We start from the raw sequence: 20,052 nt of genomic DNA on the forward strand, positions 1-20,052 counted from the left end.
TCAATAAAATTTAATTTCAAAATGATACAAAACCAACTCAGCTTAGTATACATTGCCACGTCAGTCAAGTTACATTGTCACTCACACTTAATTTTAACACCGTTTATCAAAGTTAACGGTAAACCCTTAATTGATTCAATTTTGCAAAAATAGGGACTAAATTGAGACGTTTTAAAATATTGGGACCTAATTGAGAAAACCTAACATAAATAGGGACAATCTAAATAATTAAACCTATATCATTTGAGTTAAACTCTGATGAAGGACTCTTCTTCACTAAAGATGGGACTGGTTTGTTAAAGATATGAAAATGGAATAAGTTATCTAAGGTGGCATCCAATTAAGATGCTTTCTATATTCTTCATACATGAATTTATCTTTTGTTAACAAAGTACATTGTGTTTTTCATTCTTATGCATGTCATATTGTCTGACATCGTACATCATTAATGCATTTACGTAGTATATACATTGCATCTTATTTTTTCATAACATATGTTTAATTAGAAATTCATCATCTTAACTCTTTAATTATAATTTCATCGTCTTAACTCTAAGTTCCAAGTCTATTCAACGATATTTTTTGAGCACGTTGTTGATATTTGTTTCATGATCATGATTACTTGTTGGGAAACTTTACATACTACATGTGTAGTCTTGACACTATGACAATTAAGGAAGATAGTTTTTTCATTAATATGCTTAAATAAGATATGAAATGTTTTCTGTTATGTTTCTATAGTGACAACCACTACATTTTGTTACTAGAGAATTAGTTTTCAGTTACAAAAAAAAAAACAAAAAAAGAACGATACCCTTTTGAGACTATATGTTATTGGAGAAAGTGATTCTCCTTTGAGACCAAGTGTGCCAAGTGCAAAGCATTGTATTACTGGATAATTATCTGTCAATTAAAAAAAGTTAGAATTTTCTTTTAGTAAATTTACACTCCTTTGCGACCAAGTGTGGTAAGTGCAAAGTATTTGAATGGAAGATCCATGCTTAATTGGCAGGTAAGTGCCTTATAGGTCCAAAACCCAAAAGAAAATATTTTATAAAGAGAAAATAAAGTTACAAATATTATCTATCTTAACACTTATGTCTTGCCTCGATTAATCAATTGCACTTTGACAAGTTAATCATTGTTTCAAAAATAGTGTGAAATGTGCGTTTTTTGGGATATCATTCAATGAATTGGATCTAAGATTAGATGATAGATTTCTATTTAAAAGTATTCATCATTCTATTTGCACTCTCATTCTATTTTAGTTTAATTTTCTTTGCTTCAGGATAAGAAAAGTTCTAAGCTTGAAAGATTTTGATGTTTAAATAAATTGTCTTTGCATGTGTACCTTAGTTTAGGCTATTTTCGTACATTATTGCATTATTTTAATGATTTCATTATTTTTTATCTCTATTTCGAATCATATACTTGAGTTTTATATCTTTCTTATAAACAGGTGTTTTTAGGTGTTGAAATCATAATTTGGAGAAAGCTACTAAAGCATGTCGTATTGCACTAGTATTGGTATGTGCAATAAAGAAGGGCATTTAGAACATACAAACATACATTGGTGTCACTCTAACGTTGAACTAAGATTCTTTGCTCTAAATAATGATCATTTCTCCCTCTCGATTATGTATACGCCTTCACCTTCACATGATATAAGTACAATAATGACTAGATTTAGATTCCACGTCATATAATCACCACATAATTAATGGAACTTACTATCATTATGTGAATTTCCACAAGTTGAATATTAAATGAGGTTATTATTTCTATTTCACCATAAAAATAAAATAAAGACGGAAACAAACCTAAAAAAAAACAAAATGAAAGTTGATTAAATTTATAACATTTATTTGCATATTAAAAAGTTATTAACAAACATATATTATATGTAAGCAACTCAAACTATATAAATAAAAGGTTTAATATCTATTTTGGTCCCTCCTTTGAGAGGGTTTGTTCAAAGTGGTCCCTCCTTTTTTAAAAAGTTCACGAAAGTCCTTTTTGCAAAAACTGTGCAAGTTAGTCCTTTTTGCTAACGGCATTAATTTTATTAACTGCAGGCTGCACAGTTGGCAAAAATGCTGACGTGTTGACGAATGGGTGCAGAGATGGAATTTAAGAGTGATTTGATGATGTTGCTGCCGCAACCCTAATTCCATCAACCTCCTTATGTTGCCACTGTCACCGAGAAAGTTCATCTTCTCCATTCTCCACTGTGAAAACTGCAATCTCCTCCACACCATCTCCATCATTCTTTGTGTCTTGACATGCAACCTCAACCCAGTAAAAACAACCCATATCAGTAGTTATGGTTTTGGTGGGGTATCAGCAAACTTCCATGAACATCTAAAAAATGCATCAGTAATGCGATTCCCTGCTACCTCAGATATTGGAACAACATCTGTTATCTCGTTTATATCATCTTTGCTCAACTTCACTTCCAATGAACCAATATTACTATCAAGATTTTTTATCTTGGTTGTTCCTGGACAACACATGACAAGTTCTAGAAACGTTAATTCATAGGTAAAGATAATTTTTTAAACCATTCCGTTAAAAGAAAATCTTATATGACTTTTCCCGAAGGAAATTTATGCAATGAAGTGATGAGACAGTGATGAACAGGTAAGGAACACCATACCTGTGTTGGACTGTGAAATATTTCAATGAATGGATACTCCTTCTTTTGCCGAGTTATACAAAACCCAGGATAATATGCTACAGAGTGCACAGAAAATACATAGCCCAAACCCAAGAAAATAATAATAATCACACAATAAAATAAAAAGACAGGAAAGATGATGTTGCTCCTCTATAAAGTCCTTTGATCTGTAAGAGTTAGTACAAAATTACATTTCAAAAACTCTCAAGTCAATTCCCTCGGCATCAATGATTAAAACTAAAACGCAAAAACATAACATATTGTTAGACATATTTAAATCATTTATAGACCTATACTTAATGTTTATGCCTTTGAGACAGTTACACATTAACACAATATGGGTCTCTGTATGCCTTTGGGAGAGTTACCCATTAACATAATGTCAGTCTTTGTGACTAAGTTCAAGAATTCCATCATTGTCACTCGGACCCATTCTTCATAATTAAATTGAAATTCAACACAAAACAGGTCCATGCCTTATCTATCTACACTTAAAGCCAATAGACTCTTGGGCGATTGGGTCTCCAACTAACAAGGTATCAGCTTAAGCTTTTAGGAGAACAAAACTCTTGGACACATAGCAATTGAATTTAAGACAAAATAACTTTCCACAGACTGGACACAAATTTCAGATGGTCAAATAACTTCGTTTCTTAAGGCCATCATCACAGTTGCAACTGGGGTCATCCCTTAATTAAATGATATGATGGTCTTGTAATTTTTATATTTTGAGTGTTTGAGATGGAAAAATTCTGCAATTTGAAGGATGGTTTTCAGTTTTCTGCATAACCCAGTTCTTGAAAGTGAAAATCTTGACATAGGGTTGGATTAAAACCCTGAAAGGAATGTTGAAAGTGCAAGCAACTCAGAGGGGTTTGCTATAGGAGTAGTGAAAACTAATGAGTTTTACTTTTCTGAAAGTGGTGTGCTGGTTTTTGGTTATTGAACTAAGGAATTAAGAATTTGTATCAGAATTATGGACAAGCAAGCAATGGAAACCGTAGCCGTTTGATGGAAGAGAGAGNACCCTCCACAGCTGAAGAATTCCAAAGAGTTGCAGAGGAAATAGCCAGGGAGACGAAGGAAGGAGTAGCAACTCAGATGATGATAGTGCACGAACCTTGACGACACAACCTCCTACAGAGCTGATGGACGAAGACGATGGTATGAACCCTAAACAATGTTCTGTTCAATTTCTAATTTTCCCAATTACATTCGAAATTTTTACCCCAAAGAATGTTCTGATCAATTTCTAATTTAACTTAACCCTAATTTGAATTTCTAATTTCACCCTAATTCCCATGTCTAATTTAACCCTAATTCTAATTCCTAATTTAAACCTATTTCCAATATTCCACGTCGCATTTTCTTTTATTTTTTAAACCTGTAGCAAAACATAACAATGACACGTAGTCACATATTAACCACCTGCAGTTGTGTCGTTAAGAAAGTTAACGCCGTAACCAAAAAGGACCAATTTGAACAGTTTTTTGCGAAATTTAGGACTTTAGTGAACTTTTTTAGAAAGGATGGATTACTTTGAACAAACCCTCCCAAAGGAGGGATCAAAATAGGTATTAAACCTAAATAAAACTAACCACCAAAATATATTCGTCGCTATTATTGAATTGATTTTTAAAATTAAAATAACCATCCATAATAGAAAAATTACCTACAATATAAATAAACACAATCTTCAATATAATTATAAAAATTATGTGTATTTATTTTTATGATTAATAATTGTATTATATTTAATTCAACACGTATTTTTTCATTAATAATAGTGGATTTGAGAATTATATTAAATTTACATTAAATTTATTAAGTTGTGTTTCCATTGGTGTTATCGATACTAAAAATTAGACACTTTTATAAAAAAATTAAAGAATTTAAGTATATTATTTTATTTTGAGTTAAATATGTTTTTAATCCCTATACTATCAAGCAGTTTTGGTTATAGTCTCTCTTTCAAACTCAGGTACATTTTAATCCTTCTCCTTAAGAAAATTTTGATTTTAGTCCTCCAAAACTAACACCGTTAAACACCAGCTGACGTGGCTAAGAGACACAATTTCTTTTTCGCCGAGTCAGAGTTTGTGACCTTTTCTGCCTCTCTCTCCTTCCTCTCTTCCTTCCATCTTCCACCCAACCTCTCCCCACCCTCTACAAAAAAGGTAATTGACACTCTCCTCATGGTCCACTGCAAGTCACTCTTTAGTTCCCACACCATCGGCTCCAATCCCACCGACCAAATACAATTTTCCCTATCCCTCATCATCGTTGACAAGCCTTGCGAAAGTGAGTTGTGGGAGCAACTCAGCCACGCGTCTCTCTCACTTGCCACTCTCCAAATCCAAACGCACCACGGAGAACGGTTCCGGGGTAGTGAAGTACAAGCCGTCATGGAAGAAAGTACCCTGCTCGAGGCCACTGTCATTGAGGACAGCATGGAACCCGTGGAAGCGCCTCTAGGAGTGGTGGTTGGAGTTGTCTGCTTGATTGCCACCACGATCTTTGCCACCACACGTGGGCTCTTTCCATTCTCTTTTCTAGCGTGCTTCAGGATCTGTAGTTTGTGCTTTGCTATGGAAATGTCCATGCTTTAGAGAAACTCATGGTTAAAGTAAAACATGTCATCTTCTTCAAGCTTGTTGTGAGCAAAAGTAAGGCCATACTCGTACACCAGAGATGGCTCAAGCCCAGTTTTGGAAAGCCACGAAAACCAGTCCATCTCTTTTCACTACTCAATTCAAAAGAACTCGTGGATCACGATTCTGTATAGTAGGCATCACTTCCATCCACCATTCATATTTATACATACAGTAGAAGCCAAAGATGGTAAACCCACCCGATTACCGGTGAGATTAATCCTTCATAATTCACTAGAAATAAATTAAAAAAAAAAAACTGAGGTTACATGGTAAAAATTAGGTAAAAATCTTATCTTTAATGGAGTTTATACTTAGGAAAATGATCTTTAATCTTAATTTCATACAAACATTTTGACACGTGTGCAGTGTCAAAATGATGTCAAAAAATGGTGTTAAAATATCATTTTCCTTATACTTAATATGATAATAATAAATATTTCAAAAATAAGATAAAAAAAAAAGATGGAAAAGAAGGTAAGAAATCTAAGGTGTGACTTTGGACTTTGAAAGGAGGTGGTGGTTGTGCTTTTTGTAAAAATAAAAGCTTTGGTGTTAAATGTTGAGACAGTGATAGTATATGGCCATGTTGGGCCATGTAAGCCATGTTCACTGTTCCCCTTGAATAAGGCCAAAGCGTCGTCACTCATGAGACTTTGAAGGGTGAGACCTAAGGGTTTTCATGGGGACAACTTGTGTCGACAATCATGGCTTCGACGATGTCCACGACCAATTAATGACCCACAACTCTTTTTGTACGTGGCACAGTTAGGAATAAGAGGTTTCAACTTGAATTATTATTCTTTTGCAGCAAAAGCTTATGGATTTAAGACTGTACATTGATCTCAATCAACACCAGGTTTAAGGGGTGAAAAGTTTTTGTCTTTTAGTACATTTTTTATTCAGATTTTAAAAAGAAAGAATATAAAAATTAATCAAAAGTCTGAGGTGACTTTTCAACTACGAAAAAGAAAGTAAGGATTTTCTTCATATGAACCTTGTTCCAAGCGCTACGCCCAAAATTAATACTCCATTTTTTTGTTAATTATAAGATCCTTTTTATAAAAAAATGATGTTTTTTTTCCACAAATGCAACCACCACTCTTGGAGGCGCTTCCACGGGTTTCATGATGTCTTCAATGACAGGAGGGAAAATTGTATTTGGTCAGTGGGATTGGAGTCAATGGGATCTGCAGAAGCATGAAGGTGTGAAAATTAAAGAGTGACGGGGTTTCGCAGAGGATGATGAGGAGAGTGTCAATTACCGTTTTTGTAGAGGGTGGGAAGAGGTTGGGTGGAAGATGGAAGGAAGAGAGGAAGGAGAGAGAGGCAGAAAAGGTCACAAACTCTCACTCAGTGAAAAAAAATGGTTAAATATATGTTTTAGTCCTCATATTTGTGCCCCATTCTCAATTAGGTCCTCATAATTTTTTTTGTCCCAATTGCATCCTAATATTTGTAAATTTGAGGCAATAAAGCCCTCTCTGTTAACTAGCCATTGACGTCGTTGGCACTGTGCTGATCTGTAACGGACATTTGTTGTTTAATTTAAATGAGTCCATTACGTGGCATTTTGTATTTAAAAAAAATTATTTAAGTGACACGTGACACGTATATTTGTATTATATTTGTATAAAGTGTTTTTAGTTAAGTTAGGGATTAGGGATTTCACTCTGAGCTACGGATTTTGTATTCGAAAGTACGAAAATTAGGGATTGGTGTTCGAAAGAAGAAGAAGTAGACGAAGACTATCATCACGTGGAGTGCTTTGCAGAAGGTTGAAAATTTACGTTAGTTAAGGTTAGTTCCATTTGTTCTGAGTTAGGGATTTGGAGAGGACTTTGATTTTGTTAGTGTATGTTTATAACATGTATGACCTATGTTCTTACTCTGTTGTTCTATGAATGGGATCTTAGTTTGGTATGTTATTATATGATGGTGCCAGATTTTGCATGTTGAAATGTGCACTATACTACGGACATTGTGGTCCAAGAAAAAGAATTTCATTTATGAAATAGTATAGAAAAGTAGTGGTCCCCTTGTTTGTCTCACTGTTTCCCACTTTGTCTCACTGTTTCCCTAGTGGGGATCTTAGTTTATTCCACTGTCCCCTTTATGTGTAACTGTGATAATAAATTAGGGATTGTGATAATAAATTATTTCCCCCATTACGTACAGGTGTTTAAATCTTGTGCTTCATAGGTAAAATACCATGGTCGATGACCGTATTAAGGTTTTGGTCCACCATACTGGCCATTTTGTTACACTAGATAATGGAAATATATTATTTGATGGAGAGATAACAGAGTGGTCAGTCGATCCAGACCTTTGGAGCTATTTTGGAATATTAGCTTCAATTAAAGTCTTAGGTCACGTGGACATAAAAGAACTTTGGTACAGTTTAGGAGGTGCTTCAGTAGTGCCAGATAGGTTAGAATTATTGACTGATGATAGGGGTGCCATGCATATGCTGAATATTGCAAGGTTAAATGATGTAGTTCATTTGTACGTGGTTCATAAGACCATGGAACCAGACATAATAGAAATGATTGATTGGGTTGATGGTGAGGTTGAGGCTGAAGTTGGAACTCAAATGAAAGAGGTTGAGGCTGATTGTGATGGTGATGAAGTTGGTAAGGGTGATTGTGATGGTGATGAAGTTAGTAAGGTTGATGTTGATGCTAATGAAGTTGGTAAAGGGTTGGATAAGGGTGATGTTGAGGCTGAACTTGGAACCCAATTAGAGGAGGTTGAGGGTGAGGTTCAAGTTGGTAGAGAAATGGAGGAATCTGAGTGTGAGGTTCAAGCTGAAGTTGGAACAGAAAGGGATGAGGTTCATGGTGATGTTCAAGTTGGTAGAGAAATGGAGGAGACTAAGGGTGAGGTACAGGCTCATGGTGATGGTGAACAAGTCCAGTGTGAGGGAGACATTGAGAGTGAAGTACATCATACACATGAGGCTGAAGTACATGATGTATTTGATTTTGAGCTACATGATGTACATGAAGATGACGATGAGGATGAGGGTGGACAAGATGGTGATGATGATGGTGGAGAAGATGCTGGTGATGAATATGAAGATGAAGATGAAAATGTAGATGACTCTATTAGTGAAGAAAGTGGTGGTCTAGTAGATGTCAGGGTTGAATGTGACATGGGAACTTCTAAAGGACAACCTTTCAGTCCAGAAGGTGAATGTTCAAGTGATAATGATGAAGTAGTTGATGTTCGTGGTTTGTCTGACATTGAGTGGGTGTCTTGATAAGTTGGATAGTGGTCCAGACAGTGAGGATGATGATGCTACCATCCCCAAAACTTTGTTCCCCACTTTTACTATGCCAAAAAGTTTGGGGGAATATAAATGGGAAGTTGGAACTTATTTCACTAACAAAAAGGAATTCACTGATGCAATTAGGACATATGTTCTGAGTAATGGCAGAAATCTAAAATTGATTAAGAATGACAAGAAGAGGGTAACTGTAAAATGTTTGGGGGCCAATGGTAAATGTAATTGGTATGCTTATTGTGCGTATATGTGTCTTGACAAGTCCTGGCAGTTAAGAAAAGTTATTGATGATCACACGTGTAGTAGAGATTTCAATGTGAAGTTGATAACTACCAAATGGTTGAGTGAAAAGATGGAAAAAACTATCAGAGAGAACCCTAATATGAAAGTGATGGACATTAGGGAGAAACTGAGTAGGAAATGGAATGTATCAATCTCAAAAAACATGGCCTTTAGGGCAAGAACCATGGCAAAATATAGTGTTGAGGGGTCATTTAAAGAACAATTCAGAAGGCTCCATGATTATGGTCATGAGGTGCTGCAAAGGAATCCAGGTTCAACAGTCCAAATAAAGGTTGAAAACATTAATGAGGAGTGTATTTTTAAGAGAATTTATATATGTTTGAAGGCTTGCCAAGATAGCTTCATTAGTTGTAGACCCATCATTGGGTTGGATGGCTATTTTTTAAAAGGAAAGTATGGAGGGGAGTTGCTAATAGCAGTTGGAAGAGATGGAAATGAACAAATTCTTCCCATTGCATATGTTGTTGTTGAGGTTGAAAACAAGGTGATGAATCGATATTTTATCGACTTCACTTAGTTTATTGTGCTAGAATTAATCAGGGAATTGTGCTTAATTGTCCGGTATTTTCCCGTTTTTCCCAAATATGCTTAATTTGACCGGAAATTCTAATTTTAATTAATTTGAATTTTCTGAGCTAATTATTTGCATTATTATTTGCAGGGAAAATTTTGGAAACACAATTTGGGACATTTGGAGGACACCAAATAAATTCAAGACTCTCCAATTAGAGATTTTAAATTTTAGTTATATTGTATTTTTATTGTTTAAACTTTTTGGACAAACNTTTGCACAGTGGGCCATTGTTAAAAAATTGTGAGAGGCCCAAAATTGTAGGACACTTACCCTAGGGTTTTTAGGGTGNACCCNACCCATTTTTATGAGGACACATGGTCCTAGGGATCACCAACATTCCCTTGCAGCCGTCACACACATTAAAGGGCTGAAAACGTTTTTTTAGGAGAACTCTCGGCTGCTGCAACATTTCTTGGGGAAGGACGCTTGGCTGCAAGGTTTTATTACACATTGCATTTTTTTTCTTTGAACCATGACTACTGTGTTTGATTTCGGTTGAATGAAAATATCCTTGCTACTTGCTTTTAAGTTGTAGCTACTTGCTTTTAAGCTTACTTTGCTGGAACGTTGCCAACAATACATTTTGGCATTAATTTCATTGAAAGCAACATGGTGCATTTCCTTTGCTGCAGCTTTCACGCTGCCTAAGACATCAAATCACGTTTTTTTTTTTTTTTGTTGTGAAGAAATGGAGTATTTCTTATTTAAATTTTCATTTTTTTTTCTTTTGTGTGCAGCGTTGCATTGCAACTCACGTGCACTTCTTTTTTTCTTTTCTTTTTCTTTTTTTTTTTTGTTTTCATATTTTTTTTAAAATGAAAGCAACGTTGCTGATGATGAGAGGAGAGAGTTTTATTAAATTATTTTTTACCTTTCTTTGAAGAGCACGCATGGAGCAAGGTTTAATTTAATTTACAAATGCATTTAAGTTTTTGGGCATAATTTGCTATTGAAGTTTTATTCTGCAAGGTGCTTANGGGTATTATTCATATTTACTATGTTTCAAGCCTTATTTTTTTTTATGTAATGCATGTTTAATTAATTGCCAGCCATTTTATTTTTTTTAGTGACTTATCTTTTATCTTTATTTTTATTTTAATTCTAGTGTTCACTTTAAAGATTTTAATTATGCTTAGTGTGTTTAATTTCCATTTTAATTTAGTCATTTACATTTACAAAAATCTTTCAAAAACCCCCCTTCGTGTTAGACCTGATTCTCGAACCACAATTTGGTCCTTGAGAGACGACCTAGGAGTCATTCCCTAGCTATACTGCATTTCTCATATGCAATCAAATTTGTGTGGGTTGCGACAGCCCATCATAAGGACTCTTGGACTTGGTTCTTGGAACTTCTCATTGAGGACCTTGGAGGGGTCGATGTAGCTTCGTCATGCACATTCATTTCTGACCAGCAAAAGGTTAGTCAATTATCATTCACATTAATTTAAGTACAATATATTTGACATATAACTTAGCTCACTCTAAAAATTATACATGTCAGGGTCTTTTGCATGCTCTTCAAGATCTTCTACATAATGTAGAACAAAGATATTGTGTTAGACATTTGTATTCTAACTTCAGAAAGCAATATCCTGGGAAGGACCTTAAACAGCTCATGTGGAGTGCTACAACAGCCACATATCCTCAAGTATGGGAGACTGAAATGAGAAAAATTAAGGAGATCAATTTATAGGCATTTAAATATTTTATTGCAATTCCTCCTAGGTATGTAACCACTATTCCTTCATACAATTTAATTTACTGATATATTTAATTTGAATTCATATATTTACTGATTTATTGATGTCAAAGGTATTGGTCAAGATCTAGATTCACTCAATCATCACATTGTGACACTCTAGTCAACAACATGTGTGAGGGCTTCAACAGTGTGCTACTTATTGCTAGGTGTAAGCCAATTATATCCATGTTAGAAGACATAAGGGTTTATATTATGAAGAGATGGGCTAGCAACAGGAATAAAATAGCCTTATATCAAGGTTTTGTTTGCCCTAAGGTACTCAACAGATTTCAAAAGAAGTCATGGCTAACAAGATATTGGTTACCAAGGTAACTATAGTCATACAATTAAATTTGTATTCACTTTATGCCTATATTGTTCATAACTGTTTTCTCATTTTGTACTAACTACAGGTGGTCATCAGACCAATTATTTGAAGTGATTCACATTTCACAATTTGGGGAGCAATTTGTTGTCAACCTTGACAACAAAGACTGCAGTTGTAGAGGATGGTTAATCAGTGGCATTCCTTGCACTCATGCCATCACTGCAATGAAGTTCTTGAACTTAAATGCAGAAGAACATATTGCCCATTGGTTTACCAAGTCTGCTTATGAAGAGACTTATAACAGCATCATATATCCTATCAACGGGCAACATGTGTGGGAGATTACACCTTATCCTGATATACTACCTCCAAAGAAAAGGGAGATGCCAGGACGTCCCAAGAAAAAAAGAAGACTACAACCTTGGGAGTTGAAGAAGAATGACTCCGAATTAAGAAAGAGTGGGAGAAAAAAGACTTGTGATGTCTGCAAAGAATTGGGACACGACAAAAAGACTTGTCCACAACGACATATGCCTTCATCACATGTCCTTGTTGACCAACCAACTCAGGAATCTACTGTCACACATGTCCCTGCTGACCAACCAACTTAGGAGTCTATTGTCCTACCTTCTCATCAATGAAGTCTTAATTCCTTACATTTTAGAGACAATGTGTTAATTATCATGTAATATGTAATGATGAAATCTGCGTTTTGAAGGACCAATGTCTTAAATCTTTTGGTGTAATTTGATTAGTTTCTTATCTGCTTTGTTAGATTGATGGTGATGTCTAAGTTACCAGGTTTTGTAATCTGAATTGGTCTTGTAAGACAATGTTTGTTATCAGGTTTATTATAAGATTAAGTTTCATGGTTTTATCATTCTAGTGTTATGGTTATTGAGCATTAAGTTTAAGTGTGTTGTTATCAGGTTTAACTTATTTTTTTCTTAGCAAAGGAAATTTGACAACAGTATTAAACAAAAACAAGTCAACTTTATAAATAAAAGAGACAATAGTAAACCTTGCATTAATAATAATAAACCTTACATTAACCTTCCATTAACAATAATAAACCTTCCATTAACAATAATCAACCTCCAACTAACACATCAACCTATTTTCAACAACATTGAAATCACAATTACATTACACAGACATATAATAACCATCATCCCCGTTAACAACTTCAACCAATTTTCCAGTCTAACTACACTTTTCTGTAAGAAGAAGATGATTTTCAGTTTTTCCCCATCTCTCTCTTCCATCTTCATCATCATTTGTTCCATCAACATAGAATTTCCACCCACTTCGTTCTTTCTTCCACTTCCTTCTACACTGACCACATTTCCTTCATTTCCTTCATGAATTACATCCTCATTGCACCACTTAAAGAAGTTGCATCCAGAAGCACAATCCTCACTCCCACCCTGTCCAAGAACAAAACACATTTGCTGAACCACAAATAAAACCTCTGGAACGAGAAAAAAATCACAATAAAACTTACCTTGAACTTGGGGCATCCCCAAAATCTTCTACCCTTGTTCTTAGGGGTTCTTGCAGTGCGGAAGACTGCATTCTCACCACAAAAGCATGTGGGTTTTAGACCCACCCTGCTCACACTACCACAACTCTGTTTAAACCCCGAACCCAAGCATTTGCAAGAAGAAGATGAAGCAGACATTTGATCTGATCAAGCACAAACACAGCTTCCACAACTCTGGTTCCCACCACTCTTCCTCACGAGCATGAACAAGTACAAACTATGGAGGGATTGGTTAGGGTTCAATTAAATAATGGCTTAAGGCAAACAACTTTGGAGGATTTTAGCTTTCCACGTGGAAATTTTATTACACAAAAAAAACCATTAAACTTTACATAATGCCACGAATATAAAATTATTCACAGCTCAGCACAGTGCCAACGGCGTCAGTGGCTAGTTAGCGGAGAGGGCTTTATTGCCTCAAATTTACAAATATTAGGATGCAATTGGGACAAAAAAAAACATGAGGATCTAATTGAGAATGGGGCACAATTATGAGGACTAAAACATATATTTAACCAAAAAAAAATTTGTCAGTCTACCGTTAGCCACGTCAGCTGGTTTTTAACGGTGTTAGTTTTGGAGGACTAAAATCAAAGTTTCTTTAAGGAGATGACTAAAATGTACCTTACTTTAAAATAAAGACTAAAACCAAAACCGCTTGATACTATAGGGACTAAAAACATATTTAACTCTTTTATTTTCTTACAAAAGAATGTATTAAAGCGACCATTAAGGTGACAATGTATAATTTCATATTTTTTATATAACGGGAGGAAGTTGATATCAAGTATTCTCCAACTTTTCATACACAGATATCCTAGTTGCGCAAAATTGATAACTATTTTATAATGAAAAAGGATAAAGGATAAAATATGCTGCAATTTTTTTACACATTCAAATTTTTACTTTTTCTCAAATGTTAAATGAATTATATAATTTTATAGTATTATATTTTAATAAATATAAATAAATTTTGAAATAGAATGTAATCAATATAACTCAAAATAACCTATTTGTTAGTTTGTCTAAGATAATATCACGGTTTTATAACAATATTATTAACTAATATATGCCTATACATGATACTGTACAAATATTAATCATGTAATATACAATTGCCTTTTTCAACATATAAATAGGCACCCATAAGCTGGTCTTAAATGGTCATTTAGATCAGCAAAATAATTTGTTTTCGTATAAATTAATCATGATTAAATAACTCAACACGAGGAAAAGGTAACCTAATAGACATAAAATCAATTAATTCACAACTTTATCATAGATTAAACACAAATATGTGTAACCATAAACTAACATTTGATTTGTGAATTATTTTTTATTAGTAATTCCTTGCACTTATGTAGGTAAGAATATTTTTTTAGTTTCTAACTATCTCATATTTTAATATACATTATTAAAATTAGTGAAATTTTTTTATTGAATTTTCACTACTTATTTAAGGGGAAGAAACTTATTCTAATCAAAACTTTGATGGGTAAAGTCATTTTAATTATACAACCTTCTAAATAATGCAAATAAGAAAATGATAGAATTTGTTTTAGAATCTTAGAAAAAGAAGTAAGAGAATCTATGTCATTTTCATTACTTAAAATAAATAAATTATTCATTATTCTCTAATCTTAAATTTCTTCATCAATGAAACGAATTCTTAATTAAACCAGGAACACATATTACTCCTTAGTTATGATCATTAAAAAAATCTGTTGGTTTAAAGTTAAGTAACAATAACACAAATTTTAAACCATCAAATATAATTGAATTTAAAATGTGAGTTCAAATTAATCTGAACATATAACCTTAATTTCCAAAAAAAATATCCATTACTAGTTGTCATTAGAATATTTTACAATGGTCAGAAAACAAGAAACTGTTCATTTCTGATTGTCCTTGTTGTATTATAAATGTCCCTATTCCAGCAATGATAAACCCAACGTCACGCAAATAAACACATCACAATTTACAAATGATCAAATACTATTTTACTGCATTATTTTGCAGTTTAGTTTTCAGGGCAAACTTTGGTTTATAATAACCATATACATGACAAGCAGAAGCATTCCATAATGATTGGATTTCACCCCTTGTTTGCATAGGTTTGTATAAGATTCAGCAGATTCAATGCCTTGAACAAAACGTCATCCTCTTCTCACACTAAAAAACACTATATATAACTTTTTCTCTCACTCAGAGTCTTCATCAAACATTTGCAATGCAAACTGTTTTGCTTCATCTCAAGCTCTGGTGAACAACCATAAACTATACTGTTTCATGTGAGGTAAGGCTTGTACTTTCTAACTATGTGGTAATACACTATGCAGCATAAGAGGAATAATGAGTTACAGCTGATCAAGTAATTTTGTTTCAATCATATTCTTAGTTTTTGGCTTTTGACATCTTAATAATTGAATTTTCAGTACTCAACCTTATTTGCAGTTATTTATACTGTAAATTTGTCTTATTTGTAGTAGATGTTTGATCTCTAACATGGCTTGTCAATTTCTAGCTTGATTTCGTTGCAAGTGAATCCATTATCCCTCAACTGAATTACAATGGCTGAGGAAGATATTTACACAAAAGATGGAACGGTAGATTACCGTGGAAATCCTGCTAATAGAAAGGAAACTGGAACCTGGAAAGCGTGCCCTTTTATTTTAGGTAACCACTGTGCATCTCTATGCTCCGACAATTTATGCTTTGTGAGTTAAAATTTTAATTAGAGCAATTTACAGGAAATGAATGCAGTGAGAGATTGGCATACTATGGGATGGGCACAAATCTTGTGACTTATTTCACGAGTCAACTAAATCAGCATAGTGCTACTGCTTCCAAGAACGTTGCAAATTGGGGTGGAACTTGCTACATCACTCCATTGATTGGAGCCTTTGTGGCTGATGCCTATCTTGGAAGATATCTGACCATTCTTTATTTTTCAGTAGTTTATGTTATTGTGAGTATAATCTCTTCAATCTTTACATGGTTACTGTTTACTATGGTAGAGTCAAGAGAAGAGATAATCAGAGAATCTGTAAAATGTGAGAAGTAATAACCAAATCTTTTATTTTCTTGCATAGGGAATGACACTCTTGACATTGTCTGCATCAGTTTCTGGGATGAAACCAACCTGCGATGCACAAGGCAATTGTCACGCTACTGAGGGAAATAGTGCAATTTGTTTTGTGGCTCTTTACCTTATAGCTCTTGGAACTGGTGGGATAAAGCCTTGTGTTTCATCATTTGGTGCAGACCAATTTGATGATGCAGATGAAGCTGAGAAGGAGCACAAGAGTTCTTTTTTCAACTGGTTCTATTTGTCAATAAACGTTGGTGCCCTTGTTGCTGCTTCTCTGTTGGTGTGGGTACAGACTAATGTAAGTTGGGGATGGGGATTTGGCATTCCAGCAGTGGCCATGGGAATTGCTGTGGTGAGTTTCTTCTCAGGTACAAAGTTGTATCGGAATCAGAAGCCAGGAGGTAGCCCCCTCACTCGCATATGTCAGGTTATAGTTGCATCCATAAGAAAGTATGATGTTAAAGTACCTAATGATAAGTCTGAGTTATATGAGATAGAGGAAGACTCAGAGTCAGCCATTCAAGGAAGCCGCAAGCTTGAGCACTCAAATGGATTAAGGTAAACCATAGCCACAAATTCTTTATGTTTACTACTATATAATTGAAAAATACCCTTTGACACAACTTTTTTGTCTCATGTGGTTGCCACTGATAGAGAATGAGTCCAAGTTATATCCACATAAAGTTTTATCCAGTAATAGTTGAAAAGTCTATCAGTGTGCTGTCAATACTTCTCCTATTCAAAACTAGAAGCAATGTTGATGTTGCTCTTGATTTCTAGCATAGAAAGGTGGTAATTTGGCCAACACTTCACATGTTATCCATTGTCAAATATGATTTTAATCCTGGACATAAAATTGAAATTTGTCCGTATCCTAAACTTTGGTACATTTTGTTTTCCAAACTTTAAAAATTAATGGATATAGTCATTTTAACCCAATAACATTAACTTCATTTTTACGTGTTAAATAGTATTTTAGACCGATATTTGAGCTGAAATATATTAAATGGTGTAAACAATTCAAACGTAACTTGAAATACAATTTAACTCAATCGTGTTATTAGATTAAAAAAATTATATTTATTTACTTTTAAAGTTATAAACCAAATTAAAGTTATAAACCAAATTATATCGAAGTTTGGAACATAAACAAATTCTAATTGTACATTCAAATTTAGCGACTAAAAACATATTTAATCCTTATTCTCTAAGATAAAGACAATTTCATAAATTATTAGACTTCTAAATTTTCTGGTGGGCTATAATTCTTGGAAATCATGAAACGTTTGTCTAGTTTCTCTTTTAACCTATACACAACAACTTAGTTTTAAAGTCACAAGATAGATAAAAAAGGCATTGCCCTATTGTTTTATCTGGTGTTTTATTCACATTTACCACTTGTGTGTTGCAGATTCTTTGACAAAGCAGCAGTGGTAGGAGGTTTAGATAGTGTGAAGGACCCAGTAAATCCATGGAGACTTTGCACTGTGACTCAAGTGGAAGAGCTAAAAGCTATTGTAAGATTGCTTCCTGTATGGGCCACTGGCATCATATTTTCAACTGTTTATAGTCAAATGAGCAGCTACTTTATAGTGCAAGGGGGCACCATGGATAACCGTGTGGGCAACAACCAAAAGATACGAATCGCACCAGCTACTCTTTCTGTCTTTGATACCATCAGTGTCATATTTTGGGTCCCAGTGTATGACAGGATCATTGTGCCAATAGCAAGAAGGTTCAGTGGCCGCAGAAATGGCCTAACTCAGCTGCAGAGAATGGGCACTGGCCTTTTCATATCCATATTTTCTATGGTATATGCAGTGATTTTGGAGAATGTGAGACTTAAAATGGTGAGAAGGCACAATTATTATGAACTGGACCAGGTTCCCATGTCAATATTTTGGCAAATTCCACCATATTTCATCATTGGTTGTGCTGAAGTGTTCACCTTCATTGGCCAGTTAGAATTCTTCTATGAACAAGCCCCTGATGCCATGAGAAGCACATGTTCTGCTCTCCAACTCCTCACTGTTGCATTTGGACAGTACTTGAGCTCTTTGCTTATAACAATTGTCACAAAGGTTACAACTATGAATGGTGGTCCTGGATGGTTACCTGACAAACCAAACTACGGTCACCTTGATTATTTCTTCTTGCTACTCGCGGTCTTAAGTGTGCTCAATTTTATTGTCTTCCTTCTGGTGTCAAATTTGTATACATATAAAAAATCTGTTGGAACTCTTCGCTGAAAACTGTGTTAACTTGAGCAAGATGTTCAAATTATGAAGTTTCTATATTAGTGTCTTGTAAATTAAGTGCTATGTTCTGGTGCATGCAACAAGGTGGGGCATGTTCACCAAGAGCACATTACAAAGTTTTCTGCTTTATTTTTCACCTTGTATTCATCAACTGTTGTCAAAGTAATTTGTAAAATCCTTATTATTATTATTAGTGCTTACATTTTCACACACTGTCAGATCTTTCTCATCACCATGCTTTCATTTGATACTCAATAAGCCTTACCATGCAGCTGCTCATGATATATTGCAGGAATCAGAATCAATCATTACCTTCACAACTATGATCAGTAATTGCTGATCTTAGAAAAAAATTATAATGTAATTCTGAAAGTTAATATAGTATAACTAAGAAGGTATATTTTAGAATATAACTATTTATGTTTCAAATTGTATAACTATTAGTTATTATAAATTAAGTGGTCTTCTATTTTGGATTGTTTAATTTAAAAGATTTCAAAATCAATATTGTTATAAAATAAAATAAAGTGGTGATCTTGAAATAAATGGGGTACAGAAAGCAATAATGGGAGTGTAGGAAGCAATAGGCCTACATTTAAGTTCTGATCCTATAATGGGCTTATTCAATGTCCAATAACTTTTCAGGCCTTGGCCGACGCTACGAAACGACGTCATCGCCACTAGTATTCGATGTTGATCGAATGATCGATTCTCACTCTCGCAATGCCTCGGAAGCGGTTTCAGGAGCCACAACCCAAAACAGGTACCTCTCTTTCTACATACCCAAAGTTTGAAGAACTATAAATATCTTAACAACGTACGTGTTAAACAATATCAACGGCATGCGGGTCGATTTTCGCATACTCAATCCTTGAACACAAGGTGTTCGATAAAATGTTTCAGACAGGAATCTTGCATCTTTGATTATGTTTTGTGGACCCGTTTATGTTCCAACGCAGGTGTACAACATGCCCAGGATTTCCTGAGGAAAATTGGGTTGGGGAAGGAGAACTACTACTTCTGGAAGCAGATTGGAAAGGCTTTGGTATGCACGTACGCAGTGATGGGGGCAGTGTGGTGGTACAACGAGACATCGCCACTGGGTTGGTGGACACTGAAGCCAAAGCCAAAGGAAGAGAAGGAGCTTGCTCATTTGTACGAGCGGAGGATGTTTCCTTACCCGGGTGATGAAGAGGCAATGCAGGAGTTCATTGCCAAGGGTGGAATGATTGGGACAAGCATTGGTCCCAAAGGAGCTGCTGAGGATGATATGGATGAGAGTGACTACAAGAAGGAGATGAAGGACAAGAAGTTTGAACAGGAGGCTCAGAAACTTTGGATCAGGATGAGGAATGAGGTCATTGCTGAGTTCAAGGAGAAGGGCTTTGATGTGGAATGAATGACTGAAGTGAGTGCTCAAAACTATTGGTGGTAGTAAATATTTAGTTTGTTTGGATATTGTAATTTCAATAAATGTGTCATAGGGAAAAGACTAATCACTCTATTTGTTGTTCTTTGTTGATGGATATGTATATGTGAACCTGACCAGTGTCACAGCAATTTCACTTATTGAACTGGGCTTTCCTCTGTTTTCCTTATT

At 34.7% G+C, this 20,052-nt stretch overlaps 3 protein-coding genes across 3 annotated transcripts; all 3 read left to right on the forward strand.

Annotated features, from left to right (window-relative positions):
- Window positions 1-8,663: 8,663 nt before the first annotated feature.
- Window positions 8,664-12,171, forward strand: LOC106763410. Its single transcript, XM_014647607.1, has 5 exons — window positions 8,664-9,168; window positions 10,806-10,909; window positions 10,993-11,139; window positions 11,509-11,561; window positions 11,646-12,171. Exons 1-5 carry the CDS (start codon window positions 8,664-8,666, stop codon window positions 12,169-12,171), a joined length of 1,335 nt encoding a protein of 444 aa, XP_014503093.1.
- A 2,902-nt stretch (window positions 12,172-15,073) lies between these two features.
- On the forward strand, window positions 15,074-18,639 carry LOC106763894 (protein NRT1/ PTR FAMILY 8.1). The gene is made up of 5 exons (XM_014648066.2): window positions 15,074-15,399; window positions 15,628-15,779; window positions 15,854-16,071; window positions 16,196-16,752; window positions 17,606-18,639. Exons 2-5 carry the CDS (start codon window positions 15,674-15,676, stop codon window positions 18,441-18,443), a joined length of 1,719 nt encoding a protein of 572 aa, XP_014503552.1. The 5' UTR covers window positions 15,074-15,399; window positions 15,628-15,673; the 3' UTR covers window positions 18,444-18,639.
- A 453-nt stretch (window positions 18,640-19,092) lies between these two features.
- Window positions 19,093-20,052, forward strand: LOC106764294. Its single transcript, XM_014648564.2, has 2 exons — window positions 19,093-19,215; window positions 19,412-20,052. The coding sequence occupies exons 1-2, from the start codon at window positions 19,176-19,178 to the stop codon at window positions 19,849-19,851; spliced, it is 480 nt and encodes a 159-aa protein (XP_014504050.1). The 5' UTR covers window positions 19,093-19,175; the 3' UTR covers window positions 19,852-20,052.

The sequence above is a fragment of the Vigna radiata genome, chromosome 6, assembly GCF_000741045.1.
Source record: "Vigna radiata var. radiata cultivar VC1973A chromosome 6, Vradiata_ver6, whole genome shotgun sequence".
Taxonomy (NCBI): domain Eukaryota; kingdom Viridiplantae; phylum Streptophyta; class Magnoliopsida; order Fabales; family Fabaceae; genus Vigna; species Vigna radiata.

Coding starts and splice junctions, on each gene's coding strand:
- LOC106764294 (XM_014648564.2), top strand. CDS start 19,176: ATGCCTCGGAAGCGGTTTCAGGAGCCACAACCCAAAACAG. Junction 19,216..19,411: donor GGAGCCACAACCCAAAACAG/GTACCTCTCTTT, acceptor GTTCCAACGCAG/GTGTACAACATGCCCAGGAT.
- LOC106763894 (XM_014648066.2), top strand. CDS start 15,674: ATGGCTGAGGAAGATATTTACACAAAAGATGGAACGGTAGATTACCGT. Junction 15,780..15,853: donor AGCGTGCCCTTTTATTTTAG/GTAACCACTGTG, acceptor AGCAATTTACAG/GAAATGAATGCAGTGAGAGA. Junction 16,072..16,195: donor TTTCAGTAGTTTATGTTATT/GTGAGTATAATC, acceptor TTTCTTGCATAG/GGAATGACACTCTTGACATT.
- LOC106763410 (XM_014647607.1), top strand. CDS start 8,664: ATGCCAAAAAGTTTGGGGGAATATAAATGGGAAGTTGGAACTTATTTC. Junction 9,169..10,805: donor GGTGCTGCAAAGGAATCCAG/GTTCAACAGTCC, acceptor GGGTTGCGACAG/CCCATCATAAGGACTCTTGG. Junction 11,140..11,508: donor CAACAGCCACATATCCTCAA/GTATGGGAGACT, acceptor GTTTGCCCTAAG/GTACTCAACAGATTTCAAAA.